The 20,228-nt window shown below is 39.4% G+C and overlaps 1 protein-coding gene across 10 annotated transcripts in view; it reads right to left on the reverse strand.

Moving 5' to 3' along the window:
- The window catches only part of PLCB4 (phospholipase C beta 4), a 198,837-nt gene that overhangs the window by 16,607 nt on the left and 162,002 nt on the right, over window positions 1-20,228 (reverse strand). For all 10 annotated transcript variants that reach the window (XM_061461558.1, XM_061461559.1, XM_061461561.1 and 7 more), the window contains 6 exons: window positions 16,367-16,455; window positions 15,780-15,930; window positions 12,839-12,888; window positions 12,657-12,722; window positions 6,477-6,592; window positions 1,932-2,007 (listed from right to left, as the gene is read on the reverse strand). In XM_061461558.1, the coding sequence (XP_061317542.1) occupies window positions 1,932-2,007; window positions 6,477-6,592; window positions 12,657-12,722; window positions 12,839-12,888; window positions 15,780-15,930; window positions 16,367-16,455 (548 nt within the window). The remainder of the gene's footprint in view (window positions 1-1,931; window positions 2,008-6,476; window positions 6,593-12,656; window positions 12,723-12,838; window positions 12,889-15,779; window positions 15,931-16,366; window positions 16,456-20,228) is intronic.

Here is a 20,228-nt window from a genome sequence, read left to right on the forward strand (position 1 = left end):
ATTATGGTACAATCTGATATCAAAATTAGTGGCCCAAACGCTGAGGAATGCTAAGCAACTGTTAATTAATGAAACTCCCACTCTATCAGTGTAATGCATTCAGCATCTCAGAATTCAATCTCATTTAATTGTGCCTACCTTCACCTAAGATAAAAGTTAATTTCCCTACGGTCTTGAGCACTGTGTTCCAACCTGTTGCTTGCAAACCTTTGAATGATCTCCAGGAATGATTCAAGGGCCCACACATGGCAACTGAAACTAAAGGAGTTCGAGAATACTAAAATCAGTACAAAATCTGGACAGTTTTGATGGAACCACAGCGAGTAAGACATTGAAAATAACTGACCTAGAGAAAACCAGGGAGGTAGATGGCTTGTAGAGTTCTCTGCATTATCCATGCAGAGGCTTGGCATTTCAAAGGAGCTTACATCTAAGTCTCCTTTGAAAATGTCATCCTAAAACCTGACATGGGAGTGGACAAAAATCAATCTTTTTTTCCAGGTATGGATTAAATTGAAGGGAACCAGTTTTAAAGCAGGATTTCAAAAGGGACAGAGCTCAGAAACTGCATATATTTGCTGAAAGGGAACATGTAAGTAACATTTATTGGATTTGGAAGATTAATGAACACTTGGATGTCCCTTGCGTACAAATCACACCTCCTCAGCTGTAGACTGTGAATGACATAGGTGAGAAGCAGAAATCACAGCAACGAGTTTTTCTACACAATGTAACTTCAAATGAGTTTTGAGCTTATGTCTGGATGATCGGAAGCTAGTGCTCCTCAGAGAGTTTACTTCACTAAGAATTGAATGAATTATCTGCTTAAGTTGTCAACAAATTTGCTTTCATTTAAAGAGGAAACGGTTCTGGATTTCTCATAGGGGAAGAAGATGGGGAGATGAGAGAGTGCACGAGGGTTTTTAACTACATTCAGGTTTTTTTTAACTATATCTGTGTTTTTAACTATATAAAAACTAGGGTTTTTAACTGTATCTGTGGCTGAGCCAACAGCAACAAGAAAAAAACCTTGTTTAGAAAATCAAGATCTCCTCCACATGAAATAATAAAACCAAAGAAATAAATTCAGTGAAGAAATGGTGAAAACTTATTCTGATCTCAAAGATGTGGCTGATTTTGTTTGTATTTTCAATACTTGTTTCTTTTCACAGGTTTCAGCTTTTAGAGTACCTCTCCTGTACTTCTCTCCCTCCAGATCATTTTGTACATGGATGTGCTTTCTGGTTTACGTGCCGTGCTCTAAGTCTGGGTATCTTTCAGAAACCTGAAAGCATGTCAACAGGTCATAGGTAAAACTTCCACGGGAAATAAGAACTCAGTGAACATAGTAGTGGTATGGAAGTATAGAGGGAATAGCTCTAAGCAACTGTGAATCACGGCTCAAGAATGGCTTTTTCAGGTGAACTGAGGTTGAGTCTCAGAGCACTTTTATTCTCCAGCACCTTTAAGAAAACAATGGAGAAAAAACACACCCAGAAATAAGAAGACACTTGGTTCAAGAACAACTTGGACTCCTCCTTTGCTAGGAGACAGACTAGCAAGTGTGGTCCATGGTGACAATGGTGGAAAATGAAGAAGAAACCTCTTTATGTATGTATTTTGGGAAAGCATTTAGCATCCAAGTTCCACACGGCACATACTCTCTTTGTTTAGCTAGAACTGATACAAACAACCAGTTTCACTTCATGGTATGAATGACACTTCTTCAAAATTTCAAAAGGGCAGGAAATAGATGTTGCTTTTTGAACAGTTTTTAAGGAACATTTTTAGGCACTCGATTACTGCCATTCTTTTCAATGTGTTATTATTCCTGAAAATCATTCATGTGCTTCCAAGAAAATTAACCACCGCTTGGGTCTCAAAATCTCTCTTTCAGGCGCTGCATGCGTTCAGCTTCGCTGTTTGCTTACCTTAGATTTGTGATCTGATGTGAGCGTCTGAATCTTAATTTCCGTTTCTTTCTTCAATTCAAGACAATTATTGCCTCTAAAAAAAGGAAAATTGCAAATGTGTGCCACAAGTTAAACATCTTCCCATTCACTCGGCTCCTACTAATTAAAACGTTAATCAGAGTTGAAGTGCTGCAGCGCGTTGGAATGAAATTATTTCTTCTGGCAATTTATTCACAACTTAACAAAATATGGTTGGATTAATGATCGTTCAATTCAAACACCACGCGATTAAGGCGAGATTGGCCCAGCAATTATTCTGTTGCTGAGGATATGTCAAGCATCTCCATTTATGGCACTTGGTTCCTTTTCCAGGCTTAAAATACCTAGCCAAGAGAAACCAGTTTTTGCCTGAGAACTTACAGGCATGTTAACTGCCTTCACCATGATTTTATCCTCTGTTTTAGAAGTAAATTTTGCTGCTTCTTTTCACTTTGAGACAGAGAAAAAGAAGTCATTCGAATAACTACCTCACAGGGCAACTTGGGCATACTGAATGTGAACACCTACTGAAAGGGTCAGGGCCCTTCTGTGAGAAAACAGAGTGAATGGGTTGCAAAGAAGGGGCCTCATTATCTTTGCAGATCATGTTACCCCACGTGGATGAATCCAAGCTCTTATATCCCTTATTACTTGGAAAGCAATAAATCTTGGCTAGCCCTCACTCCTGCAATAAGCCAAATACAGCATGGCCTTCGAGTATGGGTATAATGAATGGGGTTGAATGCAAGTTGTGAAGTTGTTTAATGCAGGAGGAGTGCATGATTCTAAGGGACTGGTAAAATGACTGCAGAGGGCCCATGCTGAAGCTCCCCTGACATGCCTGTGGGTTAGGAGATGGATGACTTCTACCTCTCACCCACAGAATTCCCTCCACTAAGCCCAATTAGATGGGCAGGATGGATGTACAGACAAGCTATTGCACTGCAGCCACAACAGGAATTTCAATTACTGTCTCACCACAGTCAGTAATCTTTTGAAGGCTGACAAGCTCCATCTTTACCAATGTTCTTGTTCCCTTTTTGCAGTGAAGGGCTTTTACAACAGAATACAAATTCACACATTGGAAGTCTCTGGTTTTTGTCTGGAATAATACAATACGTTGAGAGGAGCCTGTTCTAAAAACACTGTAATATTTATGTGTCAGATCATCCACTGATGTAACTGGTGTAACCTCCCACCAAGTGGATGGCGCCACGTTCATTTTATCATCTGAAACTGGCCCCAATAAGAATGGTTACTGCTTGGCTGCAGTAAAATTAATCTGTATTTGCTCTAGAAAAGGAGATTTATGAAACTCTAAAGTTGAAATCCCATTTTAATATCAAAGTACTGCTAAACTTATGGAAATCAGCAGAAAAACTTATCATCAAACAGTACCAGGAAAGCCCTTACTGAAAATAGTGGTGTGATGTTGCCTTGTGTTCCCAAGGGCCACCAGAAAGACACTCGTTTTCTAGTCATAGCAAGGAAAAGTTCTGTAGGGATTTCTAACACATATTTGACACTTTGGAAGTAATATAAAGGCACACAAAAAGGTTCTGACCACAGTTATCTCTGCCTGAAATTATCCCAAACAGCTGGAAAAAGTCTCTGATTATGCATGGGGGTAGCTGCTGTCAGAGTCTGGCTCTGACATATATGAACATATAATTCACATATGATTTGTCATACACTGTGAAAGAGGCTGCTTCTTAAGTGAATCAAACAGATTTTATCCCAAATGAGTCTGTTTGGGTCAATCACTGGACTTTTCAGAATCCAGACATCAAACCCAACTGATCCCTTCTCTGGAAATGCAGCTTTCATTGTACCTCAAGGCAACTTCCAGCTAGGCTGGACATAACAAGAGTTGTCTCCAGCTGTAGTCCGTGGTTCAACTATTGAGTCACAGTTGGGAACAGCCAACCAGGGACAGCCCAACCCAATCTCACATGTCCATGCTCACGCACACACATACACTTGAATTCCTGGACAGTCCTGATATATCAGAAGGATCTTTCTGTGCCCTCAACTCCACTTCAGAGTGGGAACATCAGCACACGTATCCCCATAAGCCTCTCTGAGATCTGTAAGCATTTGAAGCATACAACAGAAAGAGCACAGGGAACAAAGTCCTATCCATCTGTCAGTGAATTAGCATGTGATTAAAAGATTCTACTCTGCTGAACAATATGCAGTTGACATTTGTCACACCATGTGGCAGAAGTGGACCACAAAAAAGCTGCACAACAAAATGAGAAGAGAAAGTCTTGTATACACCTACCCAAAAGCCTTTGTTTTTCAGGAAATATCTGACAATTTCAATATGAATGTCATTAAAACACATTTTACATGTTCTGGTGCAATTTCTATTGCTTGTAAAAGTTCCACAATGATAGTCAAGGATATGGAGCATATTTTGTACCTGCTGAACCCTGGATTCATCAGATCATTACCCCTGAACTCTGGATTCATCAGATCAGTTCAGTAAAGTAAAATAAAGCCTCAGTCAGTGTGTTCACTTTTAAACATGTCCTTAAATACAGGGCACAGTTGGGGTGAAGTGTGTGCATAAGAACCTTCCTGAATGGGCTCTCAGGGCTGCATGCACAATGACCCTGAAGGAAGCCCTTAAAACACTGATACAGAATCAACAAATGTTTTCACAGAAGGTCTGTGCTGATACTGGATTGGATTTGGCTGCTAAACAATTACTCTTATAACACTGAAGAGCTCTGAAGTCTGTGGACTCATAGTGAGGAACAGTGTTTGGTTGTGTATTGGACCTGCTCCTGGAGTAGTCATTTTCAACGTTATTTTTACATCTTTTAAAGCTTTCAATGATAATTTAAAACTATCATAAAGACTTTAGCACCCATGAGAGAGGTGTTATAAAATGAGGAAAACCACTGCAAGTAGCCAGTGAAGTGATCTCAAACTGGGAATCAACTTAACTACTTTTATACTGTCCCATTTGGGGTTACTCTGGAAAGCATTGCTACCCAGGGCTTTCCACTATTTACTGCACAGAGACAGCCATTACCACCTTTAACTTTCTGACCCATCTTCATTTGCTGTTTTGATAGGTGGGCAGAGGCACTGGCATCTCCTCAAGCCAACAGGAATATTGATTCCTGGTTCTTCTGATAGGAGATTCTTAAATACCAGAGCACAGGGAAGCCTTTCTCCCTCCATGATGATTATGGTGCAATGTCCAGGGCTTAGTTCACTGCCACTGTAGTAACTACCCTGACTGTAATTATAAATCCAGCTGCATCAATAACCTTCTGCTGCATTACATTCAATAGAAATTGAATGAAAGCCATATTAAATTAATTACATCCTGTGGTTGTTCCCTCTCTGTTTGGAAAAGAAGTAATTTTCTGGAAGGAACTACTTGGATTAGAAGGATTTGGGGGCTTTACAGCTCTTTCTTGGACAAAAAAAAACCTCAAAAACCCAACATGAGCTTTTTAAGAGTTTCTAAGCTTTTAGTAATTTAGTGATGAGAATTCTCCTTACTTTGTTTACTTCTGACAGTTCTGTTTCTGTTGCGTTGCAGGTTTACAACATGCACACTCAAACACCACTGCCATTCCACAGAGTTTATAAAACAAGAAGTATTTGTGGGAGAATCCAGTGCCAAAGAGGCATCTGTGTTTAGTATTCAGTGAGTGAGTTGGCTGCTAGTTGTTGATGCCAGATGACAACAATATGAAATTAAGGCTAACTATTAGCATGTCTTGATATAGAACGGACAAAAGTAACTCCTGCTTTAGGTCACAGTATTATGGTATAAACTGCTGTCTCAATGAGATGCCAGTCATAGGGTAAAAGGTGGAGAGGAGAAACTGCTGCCAGATCACACAATAGCAGCAAGGCAACAGCTGTGTAATTCCAAATGGGATTTCAAGAGGGACATTTTATTAAAGTCACCAGTATCTTCCAGGAACTCTTCTGGGACAATTAAGAGATTAGCACAGATTGTCCCAGGCCATGAGCTACTGCAAACCAAACCAGCTTCACTCAAGTCAAAGGAGTAATACTGATTTATTCCAGCTTGAGGATCTGAAGGGTTTTTATTTGTTAAAAAGAAACTTCAACCTGACAGCACAGCAAAAGTCTATTATTCTAAACCACTCAGGATTTAGAAACCAGGTTTTCCCCCAGAATCAAAGCACTGCTACTTACTGGTCATTAGAGGTACTGAGACCCTCAGTCTGCGCTCACTGAACACAACAGTGACATTCCCTGAGGAATGCAGTGAGACCAGATTAGACAACAGAAATAAAAATGTGAGGCAACTCCTCTTCTACTTTTAAAACTTTGATAATAGAAGACTAGGGAAAGGCAAAGTGAGTACAAGTTATGGCCCATCGCTAGAACCTTCAAGCAGCTCAAGTCGGATGTAGGATGCTGGTTCAAGCTGCAATTCATCTAAATGACCTTTTTGTGAATGTTTATTTCAAAGCATAGTATCTATTGTAAATCTAAAAAACCAAAAAGATTAAAATAATATCTTACCCCTTCTTCTTGATTGCCTTCTCTAACATTTTCTCGTATGATACCTTTTCTTTATCATACTGTGCCACTATTTTGTCAATTTGGGTGCAGTGCAACTTCTGCATGGCGCTGTGCTCCTGGAAAACAGTAGGACCTTGCAATTAGGTGAGTGGATTTTTAAGGTTTAGTTTTCTTACAGTGTAAAAATATCAGTGTACGAACACATAACTTTGACAAACTGGTTTAGCCATCTGGTATTAAAGATTCCAGATATTCCACCCTAAGTGCCAAAACATTTCTTCTTTCTTTGAAAAATGAAAATCTGTAGTGGACTCTATGGTAAACCTTAAAACAAAAGAATGACGGGAAAAAAATTCATCTTTGTGAACAAATGTCCATTTAAGTGCAATGTAAAAAATCAGATCTACAAGCTCAGATTATATCAAAGTTTCTGAATGCAGAGAATAAAGCTCAACCCAGTCCCCCCATTCCTCTGCGTATCTCATACTCAGTATAGTGCTAGCCCCTTGGCTGCTGCAAATCAAATAGATCGAAGTCCAAACATTAGATAAAATGCAAATAATTATCAGACTTTCTGAAGATCTGGCCTGCAACCCCTAATGACAGCAGCAATCTTATTAAGAAACTGCATCTTGTTGCAGAGTCCCTCCTTTTGCAAGTGACAGGAAGCTGTGCAATATGACTTTCAACTCACATGCAGACTAATAACCATTGCTCCCTTTTCTCCTGCTCCCCAATCAGTAGAGCACAAGCTAAGACAGGGAACGTCTGTGGAGTATCACACACCAACCTGATGCCTCTACTATAGTTATGTGACTTACATCAGTGAAGTTACCTATTAACGGGGAAGAAAAAGATCTTCCTACGATGAAAAGATGAATCACTAATACATGTTACACACCTGGGTCTAGCATATTGACAGTTCCTTTCCCATTACAAGACTGTACCAGAAACAACACACTTCACTTAGTAGTCACACGTTGACTTCATTACTGAACTTGATTTCATATTCTGCTTTATCAGAACAGCTACTCATAATGATGGAAACATTTAACTACCACAGAGAGCATTAAATATTGAATTTACATTACAATAGGATGTTGTTTGTTAATTTTATTAATATTCAATTGCTTCACATTTTATCTAATTGTGTCAAAAAGCCTTGCATTAATTAATATGGTCTCTTCCAGGACTTTAGTTTGTTTTATAGCTCCTTTTGCATTTATTCTACCCACGCTATTCCACTGCTCTTTGTTATTATTTTCTATACACCTGTGGTTTGCATTATCACTGTTGCTTTCTCTAGAAATACTAATTAAAGACTTTTACATGCACTTTTACCGTAACATTAATACAAATGTTGTGATGCTTTTAAAAAGCTAGTCCAGGGCTGTACCTGAGCACTCCAGCATCTGCCAAGCCCTTCCCTGGGGAATGTGTACAGCTGCCAAATGTATTTAGAGTGGGGAACCGATTTTTCTGTTCTACAGAGGATTAAAAGGGAAACAAATAGACTCCATCAACAGTAAAAAAAGCCAGCTCCACCAGGGAGTATTTACACTGATTAATCAGGTAGGAAAAATGGGGACAGTGAAAAGAATGATATAAGCTTGACAGCACCAGGCAGCTACAGGTGAAGTGACTAAGAGCATCTCTCCAACTACCCACTTTCCCCTAGATGAGCAGAACAATACAATGCTTGCTATAAAAGACTAAGTGCAAACAATGCAAAGCATGAGACATCTGCCCACTCATGTAACACTCCTCCACAATTGGGGAGGGCACATCACACAGCTAGAATCCCTGCTTTTCCCTCAGGACAAGCATGATTTAAGCCTTCTCTCTCTATCACAAACCCACTGTAATCTTTTTCAGATTCCCCTCTACTGCTGCTTACTGCTCATGCAGAACTCTATCTTGTACCTGAAACAGATATATTGTGGATCATATCCACCTCATTTCCTTCTCTGGTCCTCCTCCCTATTCAGTTCATAGAACATGCATTTCTTTGTCCACAATATAAACACACCTGGAAGAGGAAGATGGGCTATTAACAACCTCCACATGAAAGGCACAAAGAGTCCTTAGAAGCCAATTCCCTGCCAGAGGTCCCTTGAGTTCTGTGACCTTCAACCCTTGGAACACTATTTAAAATAGGTTAGCTGATGTGAGTTTGATTTTCTGTCTGTGCTCAAAGGAAAACACAGATAGATGCTGCACCCAAATTTCTATCAAGATTCTAAGAAATATTAACTGTTTTGTTATCTTATAACACCCTCAGTATATTTTGTTTTCAGAGTGCTCGTCCCTTGAACGATGGCAGTATTACAGATGATGTAAAAGAGTATTATAGAGGATCTAAGAGAGCACAATCCATACATGGGCCAACAGTACTTTAAATTGACACAACATGCCCATGATGACATCTGTCACACAGACAGAATCCCAGGGGCCTTTCTGGTACCAGCATCTCAGAACCCACTGATCCTGATGGCACCTCTATAACTTCAGGCAATAAGATAATGATGACAGCTGTTGCTTTCCACATAGTGGATTTTTCAAATTCCCTTTGTGGAATGTGAGGATTCTTGGGGAAGCTCACTGATTTCTTGACATGGACACTTACTTGTGTTTTTTCTTTCACTGTCCCAGGCTATGGGACCAGCTTTGTTCACTGTCCAACAGATGACAAGGAATTTGCCTTAGGAGTTTACAACAAAGATTTACATATAATCATAGAATCCTTGCAACATACAAAATACTGTATTTCTCACAGTATCATCAAAGAAAACTGTGTTAGCTTCCCACTCTTTTGTTTTTTCCCTCCTTTTAAAGAATTATGTCCCACATTTTCTACATATCTGACAAACCTTCACTGTCTTCTCAGTATGCCCCTTAGCTGAAACTACTTCACAATGCAAGCAAATGGGCTGAGGTTTGGATGCTGTTCTTTGCTCATAAGAGCAATCATCTGTTCTCCTGAATATCAACAGCAGCACAATGCTACCTCAGTTGTAGTCTGAGACTTACCTTTTCAGACTAAACCAGCCTGGAGAATATTCACTCTCCCACCTTCAACTCTCTCTTCCTTTATATCCAGGCCACAAACTAAGCAGAGTATTTGATTCAAAAAGCAGAGGCAACAGCTCTGTTTCAGAACCGATCAGGTTCTTCTGACTAGATGTAAGGAAGAAATTTTTCATGATGAGGATGGTGAAACACTGGCATAGGTTTTCCAAGGAGGTGCAGATGCCCCATCCCTGCAAGCATTTAAAGTCAGGCTGGACATGGGCTTTGAGCAACCTGATCTAGTTGAAGATATCCCTGAGGGATTGGACTGGGTGACCTTTAAAGGTACCTTCCACCCAAAGGGGTAAGAACAGTGACCTTTCTGCCAGTCTAATGATCTCTACCCTAATGAGATTAGGTGCTGTATTTTCCTTACACAAAAGTGAAAAAAGGAACAGTGATGATTGTACCTCCACCTGCCCAAGCATCCTTTTCTTGAAAGCATGGATTAATAACAAGTCCATCATAAAGTGAAGTCACAGGGTGTGATGTGTCTCTGTGTGGGTGCATACTGGGTATTACAGCTGTAAGGAGCTATGCCATGTAGGAAAAACAAATTAATACAAATACACAGAAGGATGTCAGGAGAATGTTATTGTGGCTGCTGGAGTTAAAATGGCTGAAACACTGAAGAGAGTAAATAAAAAGAAAGATAGCATCAAAGAAATACACAGAGAGTGTTGCATTCTCAGGAGTCTGGCACCAAGAAAGAAATATGATATTTGTAACAGTCCTATACCTTGACAATACAGAGGCTGATGTGTTTTCATAGACAGCACCCAACCCCTGCCAGCCAGCATTGCCATGGAGCTGCTAACACTTCTCTACACTGAGTGGGCGCTGTTAGGGAAACAGACCCTTACTGCTGCTGTCTTCCTTAGCTAGCTCTGCCCAGGGCTACCAGATTAGCTCCTACACTGCTAACATGAGAGCTCCTTCCTCTCAACCTGCTCCCCCTTCCATACTCACATGCTCTTTTCCCAAGCAACAAGCAATAGGACAAAAAGTAACAGGCCCAAGCTGTGCTGTAAGACTAACCTCCAGTTAGACCAGATATTTGGACAGATTTCTTCACCAAGAGGGTGCTCAGGCATTGGAATAGGCTGCCCAGAGAGTGGTGGAATCGCCATCCATGGAAGTGTTCACAAACCTTACAGATGAGGCCCTTGGTGACATGGTTTAGTGGTGGCCTTGGCAGTGCTAGGGTAAAGGTTGGTCTTGGTGATCTTCAAGGTCTTTTTCAACCTATTTGATTCTACGATTCATTTTTCGTAACACATTTTCAAAGGCCAACTTAGATGGAAAAGTATTGGACTTTTCTTTCCTTAAACAACATGAACAATTCCCTTCTGTTCGCTTATTCCTACAGATTTCTTGAGTGTCTGTGGTTAAATGAGAGCCAACCTATTTCTGGAACTTTTAAGTTCAGTCTGATCAGTACATAGGCTTCCTGAAGCTGATCATGGGTAACTAACTGCATAGCTCTCCAGCTCCATCCCAACTGATAAAATGCATTAAACCCGCTGATGAGTACACCAAGCACTTCCCTAAGGTCATCTGTGAGCTAATGTGGCCAAGCTTCTGCTCAGACTCTCCTCTCCAAATTCAAGAAGCTGCCCTTTAGAAGGGCATGCTCTAGACAGGCACTTTCTTGTTAGGACAGACTTGCGCTCTGTACTTAGACCAGCAGGACACAGGCTGGCTCTGATCTAAAATAGCTGTGCTTGAGTTAATGCTGAAAGCCCTTCTGAGTGCACAGCACTTTCAGGTTGTGGCTGGCAATTTTTTCCTCAGATTAGAGGAAGCAAGTGCAATCCTGAACAGATGGATATATTTTTTTTAACAGTAGCAAGTGCAGTCTTGGGTAAGACATCCTTATACTACTGTGGGTCACAGATATCAGGGACACGGACCACTGAGTATGGCTGTTTTCTATGTAACCATGGTATCATTTTCATTTGCTAAGAGCTGCTATAACAAATTCTTGGATGTTGCCCAGCAATGAGTAAGAAAGTAGTGTTTATAAATATGAAGCCCCCTAAAAGATGAACCCTGTGAAGGTCTAGAAACTGTCCATGCCCAGAAGTGTGATGATAGATACATTTTCTTGAGCATGGGCTCTGCACACAACACTAAAATGGAGAAATCACTCATTTTCTTTCTGCTTAGGGTCAGCAAGGAGTCAGAAAAGTAACTATTTTTTAATCCTACACTTAATACAAGGAGCCCCCAAAGATGCCAATTATTTTAAGTAATTTCTTCATACTCCATTATACAGAGTCCCACACCCAGTCATGAAAATAAACACAAAGACTGATACTAAAAATGCCCAAGCAACTACATCAGCTCTGCAATGAAATCTGCAACCAAAGAGAGCAAGGGAATAACTGCCTCAAAAGTCCAGAATGGATTTGTATGTATCACCAAAATTTGTAACTTAAAATCCTTTCTTCACCTATATAACTTATAATATAAGTTATAATAATTTATAACTTAAAATCTTTTCTTCACCTATGCCTCTTTTTGTAACTAGAGTAATGCTTTTCTAATGATAAAGGGCAGGAGAAAATTTGCTTTGATTTTTCCAATATGAAGTATATTTATGATAGCATTTTCAGGACATCACTGCCAACAGTACCAAGCTGACTCTCGAGTGGTTAGCACAGATCTAATGCAAGGAGGAAAAGGGCATTTCATTTCTCAGTTACAAATTCCAGTTCTCTTCAGTGATTTTGCAGTTTCTCCAGTGCCTGTCTTCAGTGCAGCACCATCTTACATCATTACTGCCTTCTCTTCCAAGCTGCCTGTCAGTATGTCATGCAAGAGGGAGCTAGATAAAATCATTACCTGAGAAAGGTGAGCTCTGGATGCTTTTATGGGTCAAACAAATGTGCACTGAAACTTAGGGAGACATATAAAGGGTTGCTAAAAGGGAAAATTGCTCACTGGAGCGTATTTCAGTACATTTAAAACACATATGACTTTCTTGGTAGCCCATCTACTGTTCCTTAGTTTTTCTCTTCCAATTTAATTAGGAGCTGTCTGTGCCAGTGAGCACTGCTACTTCTGTCAATTAGAGTGTGCTGCTCAGAGAGCTTGTAACGATCATACCTTTGCATGTTTCTTCTTTAAGGCATTCAGTTCTTTCTGCTGTTTCTTTAAATGCTTTATATAAGCCTACAAAAAGAGAAGTTAGATCAATTTTTTTGTGCTCATATTGACTTGAATCAGATAAAAACCTGGTTACTTAAATAATGAGGAACACAGCTTGAAAAGCTTGTATCCATACTTACCTTCATTTGCTTTAAATCTTCTATCTTCACTTGAGGAATAAGGTCTATACCTAGGAAAATAATGATAAAGTTCATACATATTAGTATATCTTATATTTTTGAGTTTTACCACAGAACCCTACATTTAATAATTAATATCTTTCACCACATAAAAATACTCACAGGTTAATGAGAAAATAAAGATATAGTTAAGATACAGTTGTGTTTTCAAAAGCACTACTCAACCAACTGCCTTGTGAAAAAAGAAATGAATCAATGAGTGTATTTTAACCTCTCACAGTTCTGGGCTGAAGTGTCAAAATACTGCAACCTAAGAATTGCAATAGCTCCTTTCCTGAAAGCACAGCAAACCTTTTATGCACATTGAAACTGAACCATGCACATTTCAGAACTGTCGTCTATAGCTGGAGCTTCCTCTTACTCATTTCAGGGCGAAAGCTTCTTGGGTAAGGTTCTACATGACTGCATAAGGGGTTAACTGAAGTTAGGCATCCTCCTCAATTTAAAAGACAAAAATTGGCAGAGTGAAGATTTACAAGCAGCCTGTATGTCAATGGAGGTAAAATTTGCATTTTGGTTAATACCAGGCTATGAGAAAAGGCACAATAGTGCAGCCCAGGACTGAAGGAGAGTTAAAAATGGAGGAGAAACACAAAATCATAAGTGAAAATACTAATAAGAATTTAATATAACAAGCAAATCGATCATACAAGACTAAATACTATTTAGGTGAATGAAAATACATTTTGATCACCTTAACTGCAATGCAGACAAAACCCAATCTCGTATTCATGCCTTAACAAATGTTTTGTGACATATTATGTTTTTTTAAACTACTATGCAAATCCTACACGTAATGACAAATGAAAATGTTAATATAATGCCAGAAGAGTGGTAATATGTAGGCTTCCTCTGAGTTTTTGCATGAAAATGTTCCCTTGCATGTCAATATACTGCAAACATATTTAGTTAACTGCTCATAATCTCTTCATCAGGGATTGTAGTGACTGGACATGAGATAATGGGTTTAAACTGAAACAGAGGAAGGTTAGATTGGATATAAGGAAGAAGTTCTTTACTGTGAGGGTGGTGAGGCACTGGCACAGGTTGCCCAAAGCAGTGGTAAATGCTCTATCCCTGGCGGTGGTCAAGGGCAGGTTGGACAGAGCTTGGGGTGACATGGTCTAGTGTGTCCCTGGCCATGGGAGGGAGGTTGGAACTTGATGATTTTAAGGTCCTTTCCAACCCAAACCCTTCTATGACTCTATGATTCTATGATAATACTGCCCTCAGGCTATAAGATTTCCTCTGACTTAAAAAGGACTTTCGGCCTTTTAAGGTGAATTTACATGCAGAAAAAATTCAGATGCTGTAAAAGAAATAGGGAAGAGGAATAGGCAAGGAAACACAGATTTATTTTCTTAGAAGCATAAGATTCTGCTCAATTATATGTTATTAACATTAGCCTAGTAAATGAGACTGGAACAGACCGAGGCACAGAGAGAGGGTGAAGTTTCCAAAACCACAAATCACTTAACTATTACTGAAAGTCACAGACATTCTGTTCACTTGAAAGCCTTCCCCAGACATCCTATCTTGCTGGGTATGTAATTTCTAATAAGCAAGGCGAGTTGCACATTGTAACAATGGTAGAATTAATCAGATATTAAAAGATCATAGATATAAGTAGTGCTAAATAGGACTGGTTACATGGGATATAAAAATCAACAGCTCTATTTTAACGTGTGAGAATATGGATGAAAATGGTTGCAGACAAGAATGCCTCAGTACTGAAATCTCAGTTTAAGACCAGGGCTGCATTAGGTACGCTGTGCTCTAAACAAACTTCCTCAGGATTTTATTCTAATGCAGACTCATTTACTTTGTTCACCAGGTCTAATTCCATGGCAACAACAAATTAATTGCCAACCCTAACAAATGTCATGCTTAATTAATGCACAATAGAGCTAATACTTGTGCAACTCTTGGTGACGGTACGTGAAACATGAAAACACCTCACTGCATCAAATAATCTGGGTTTTACACCAGGGAAGGGCTTTGAAAGAGTTCAGGTGCCAGAGACAACCTCCTTTATTGTCAAAAGTGACTCCAGAGAAAAGGCATCTCGTTTCTCATGAGGTCCCTTCACATCTGTGTATTCAGCTGTGTCTGCTTAAGTTTAAGAACAACAGCAGTCAGTACTCCTTTTTGCTCCTAGCAATACCTCTGGGCCAGGGAGGATGAAAGAGAGCGAACCAGATTCTAACTCTTGCAGCCCATTAATATTTATTGTGTTTCAGCTGCAGAAGTTTGTTTTCCCACTTAATCTTCATTACCTGTGATGTCCCAATTGACTCAATGATTTTGTAGAGTGAATGGTGGATAGTGAGGAAAAATACTTATTCACTTATAAATGAGCATATTTAACATGGATAGTTTGTACAATAAACACGCCATTTCCATAATCACTATTCAGAGTAAAACCACACACTGAAAACATTTCTAATTGTTGGGAAATCCCTACAGAATCCAGTGAATTCTAAATACCTTTAATTACTTAAATCTGCAACTCTGGAGGGAGGAAAAAAAAGCAGAAGAGTTTCTGTGGAGTATACCAGAAAACAGTCATTCCTGGTGGCATTCTTCCAGTAGATCTTTAGTAAACTACTCCCTGAGTGCAGGTTATTACTATTGGAGCTGGGTATACATCTACACCAAGAGGTCACTTAGTAAAATAAAGCTGCACTGGCTATATACAGCCTTTTTTAGTAATATAAAAAATGTATCTGCAGTTAAAGATCACACTCAATGGCAAAAGAAATTACCTTCCAAAAGGGTAAGAACGAACAGAACTGCAAAACTAAGATGGAGTATCGAGTACTTCTCTGTGACTTTCTGAATCACTTCAGGACTGAGGGAATGGCCTGTGATTTTCACCTACCTTTCTTAGCATCGGTCCCAGACCCAAAGCCTGCGGTTGTACTTGGTCGAAGTTCAGAACTACTTTGAGGTGTTACGTTGGCTTTGGCATTATTGGCTTTTCCTTTCCTATCGTTCTTTGAAGTGTCATTTGGTACATCAGCTATATCACTCTGAAAGAAACATTCACATCATAAGAAGTTAATTGTTTTTACCTGTAGTATTACAGCTGAGATATAAGAAACTCCTGCACTTGCTTACTTTACACAGTTAAGAAAACTTCAATATACTACCAAACAACACTATACTCAGTAAGTGTTTGTAACCTATTTTAAATGCTACCTACTAAAATATGACTTTCTCATTTCTTAAAATATCTGTTTCTAAGGGATGTGTTAGTATGATGCCTGAAAAGTCAGTTAGTGAATGGTATTCCAGTACATGTAAACTAAAATAAGCCAATGTATTTCAGAGCAGGACAAAGGGTCTTATATTAGAAAATGAGAAATGATAGGTAACATGCATCAATTTGAGAAGGACCAGCTTACTTTAAAAGAAGAACATAACATGAACATAAATGGGGTGTGTTTGTCATTAAGTTCTACTTACTGTTTCAATACCCATCGCTCTCATTTGGTCTGCTCTTTTTTCTGTGATGGACAGAAATTTCTTTGGATCTGATAAAGCATCCACGATATCTGTAAGATAAACAAAATCAACCTTTTATAATCCTCAGAGACATTTGGAAACCAAGCTATTACAAATGCTTGATTCTGCCCCTGTTAGGAGCCATGGCTTGCAAAAACAGTCCAACTTCCCATAGACAACTTGGCAGGACTGAAAGCACTCATCATCACAGCGCTTGAACACAAGGAACACAAATGAGTTCATAATGCACCAAGAAGTGATATGCAGCCAGGTACCTTACTTAGGAACAACACTGACTCCATCAGAGCAAGCTTACTCTGACTTACTCCCAGTTGATGACACTAGAATGTGAGACCAGAACGGGACCTCCTGAGCCACAAAGCACTAACAACTTTTTCTCCTGGTTATTTGGAGGGGGTGCTGAGTGACTTGGGACTGCAGGGAATTGTAGAAAATGCCATTATATTTCCTAGGTAAACATCAGTTTCAGATGAGTGGTTAAAGCAAGCAGGAAGATCTGTTCTCGCTTGCCTTTGTGATGCTCCATATCTGCAACATGACAGGCTGTGAAACGGCTTTTCTATGAACCATAATGACCAATATTTGAATCTTGCACATGACACAGGTATCCTAGCTAGTGGTATCCTAGCACTACCCAGCACCAGATATCATATAGATAATTGAGTCTGTTTTCCACAAGCAGTGAAAAATGTGCAAGCATAGGTTTACCGAAAGACAAAGACACATGAATATTCACCTGCATATTGAATAATCAATTTCCATGCTTAATTTCAACAGTAAATGAATTACAAAAATGGCAAAAGAGACCCTCCACTGCGAGAAATGATTTTACAAATTAAACTGAGTCAGCATCTACAGCACTGATCTGTTCTGATGAGCCCTGTGAAACTCTTAACTTCAGTACTATGGACAAAAAAGGTCATTGGTCTCAGTTAATAAGCCTTCCTTGATAGAGCAATAACTTAAGAAAGGAAGTTTGAACGCTGCAGACTTGACTCATCATCCACCACAAACTATTGCTATTTAATTAACTCAGGTTTTTGTCACGATTTGCAGGAGGTCCATGGACAGGGCTTCACTTGCAGGAAGCTGTTTCTTTGCAGGATGCTGCGAGACCCAATTTTTGGCTGCTTATGAGCAAAAGACCAAGGCTTTTGTGCTCTTCTGTTCTAGCTGGTCTCACCAGCATATTTCTGCAGTGTCAGTTCTGACACTCATGGTTTTAATAATCATTTGAATTTTGTCCATGTTTCATATCACCTCTTCAGCCATTTTCCAAGTGCAGTTACAATAATGCAAAGCAGAAATGCTGATCCACTGACCAGCTGTGAAAAACATCCAACCCACCAAAGCTTTGGGAAGAAACTTTCTATTTTCCCTGTGCAAACCAGGGGTTAGAATATATCATCTCCCTTCCAACCCAAGTTGTTCTATAAATGTTCCTCTGAAGTCACCAGATGCACTTCTCGAGTGAAAAAAAAAAGCACAGACAGGGCTCCCATCCCAACAAAAGCTGTACTAAATACATAACATTACCCTTGACAGCCCTGTTTATCTACACAAATGGGTTGTCTCCAATCACTGTCGTGACTCAATGATGTCTTCTGAAACTTACTTCAGATACACAAAAACTGTGTAGGAGTTATTTTCAGCCACAACAACGGCACTGCAGCTCAGCACTGGCTGTTTCCCTTTTCCCTAAGTTAGTAAGCATGTCTTTTTGTCCTTGGCATGCCCCCTTCAATGAAAATCCAGGACTACCCTGCTAACACGATGTGTCATCTGAAAATGGAACCTGATTATCACCAGCGTCAAAGTAAAAATGACTAACACGTTTGGGAGAGCGAGACCTTTGCAAATGGCATTACTAACCATACAAGCACATCACCAAAGGCTAAGCATTTCTACAAGGAAGATATGACTCACCGCTGCTTTTCACATTGTCATTTGTCCTCTGCTTACGTTTTTCTTTCCCCCCAGTGAGGGAAGGTGGACGTAGGGAATAGCATTTTGTAGAGGAATTGCAATTAAACATAAAACCAGGAAAATCACTGGCAGAGCACATTACAGAGGACTCTAACCACTAACCTAAGTAGCCATGCTTACTTACGTACAGCTTCTATTGCAGAAGCTTCTCTTTGGAGAATGCGACTTCATTTACATTAATTTGGACCAGTATTGTATTTTATTGGGAACAATGCTGACAGTGTAGCTGATGCAAATAAACCACAAGAACTTACTAAGTTGTATGAAAAACAAAATTATGCAACTTTAAAGCCTGTGATGCATTACCCATTCTAGCTATTATTCAGTGCAAGTTCTTAAATCTTACTCATACAGGTTTACAAAAGAGAAAGAAATAAAAGAGAAAGCAGGCAGCTACTGAACTGAGCTGCACTTTCCTACTGGTTTACTAAAACAACCACAGAGATTGCAGTGGTAGCTCAGAGAACAATGGGAGGTTCACTGGCCATGATAAGTAATTAAAACCCATGTGCCAACAGAATACTGATGATTCCACCTGAGTGTTAAAAGTTATTTCCTAGTTGTTCATCATGCTGCTGTTCTGTGTCAATGGGAAAAATACATAAGACACATCAAAACTACCTGGGAAGGGAGAGCTATTTAATTCATTTAGTTCATGTTAATATGGGGTCTGTTTTTCCCAACACTGCCAGTAAGCTATGACAACTAGTTCTCTCATTCACAACTAGTGAATAACAAGCTATGACAACTAATTCTCTCATTCACAACTAGTGAATAACAAGCTATGACAACTAGTTCTCTCATTCTAGTAGTATTTTCATGTAATGATACTGTTACTCAGCAGTAGTATGCTTTTCTATGTCCTCACCTCTACCAGATGAACCATCTGTAGAAATGCTGACAGTGTAGCATCCAGTGTAGAGCATCAGTACTGAAGGGCACACACTTTGTAAGTTCTAACCTAGTGTTCAAATTCTCTTTGAAAAACAACTCTTTCACTTCTGAATTTATGTCACGCAGTTTAAAACCTGAAGTATGTGAGCAGCACACTCAGCAGCTTGAGCCACATCAAATTCTAACTTTAAATTCGACTCTTAGAAGAAGTGTGGTATCATTGAGAAAAACATCAATCCCAAATCAAAGGCATGTCCTTAATTTAGAAAGTATTTTAACTGAGTCATTTACTGTCAAAAGCTTAAGGTCAGGGAAGAATTAAGGCACATGCTTAAATGTGTCCCTAAGATTCATGGTTCAATTACTGCCTCCAGAATCTCAAGCTCAAGCAGAAGCTTACATTTGTCTTGAGACAAAGCTCCTGAATTTAAGTACTGTAGATGAAACATGCTGTGTAAAGGCACGGTAATGCTCCAGAACTGGGGCAAAAACTTGCCAGCAACCAAGATTTAAGGTACGAACAACACAAATGCTTCTGTAAATGCTTAACTTTCTTCATGAAATACTGTTACTGAAGTAAAAAGCCTTTACTGAAGTAAAATGCCAGCAAACACAGACTTGAAGATACACTAATACCTTAGTTTAGCTTTCCTCTTCTGCAGTTTGTACTATGGAAATGATACTCAGAGACGCAGCAGTAAATCTCTGCATAGACAGCAGGTTTGAAATCATTAGCAAAACATCATTTTTACCAATAATGTTTCACCAGTCCACTCTAAGGTGAGCTCCATTTTACTGCAGTCGGAGCACTAACATTTAGCACAATCTCTGTTTCACAGTTTTAAATGGTTTCCATACTGCCTAACAGACAAGCAAGTTCCATCTGCAGCGAAGAAAACATTTCCCAGAGGTACAACCCTCA

The sequence above is a fragment of the Pezoporus flaviventris genome, unplaced genomic scaffold, assembly GCF_033815535.1.
Source record: "Pezoporus flaviventris isolate CSIRO_AGI_PZ_B2104156 unplaced genomic scaffold, CSIRO_AGI_Pfla_v1 ptg000031l, whole genome shotgun sequence".
NCBI classification, from domain to species: Eukaryota; Metazoa; Chordata; class Aves; order Psittaciformes; family Psittacidae; genus Pezoporus; species Pezoporus flaviventris.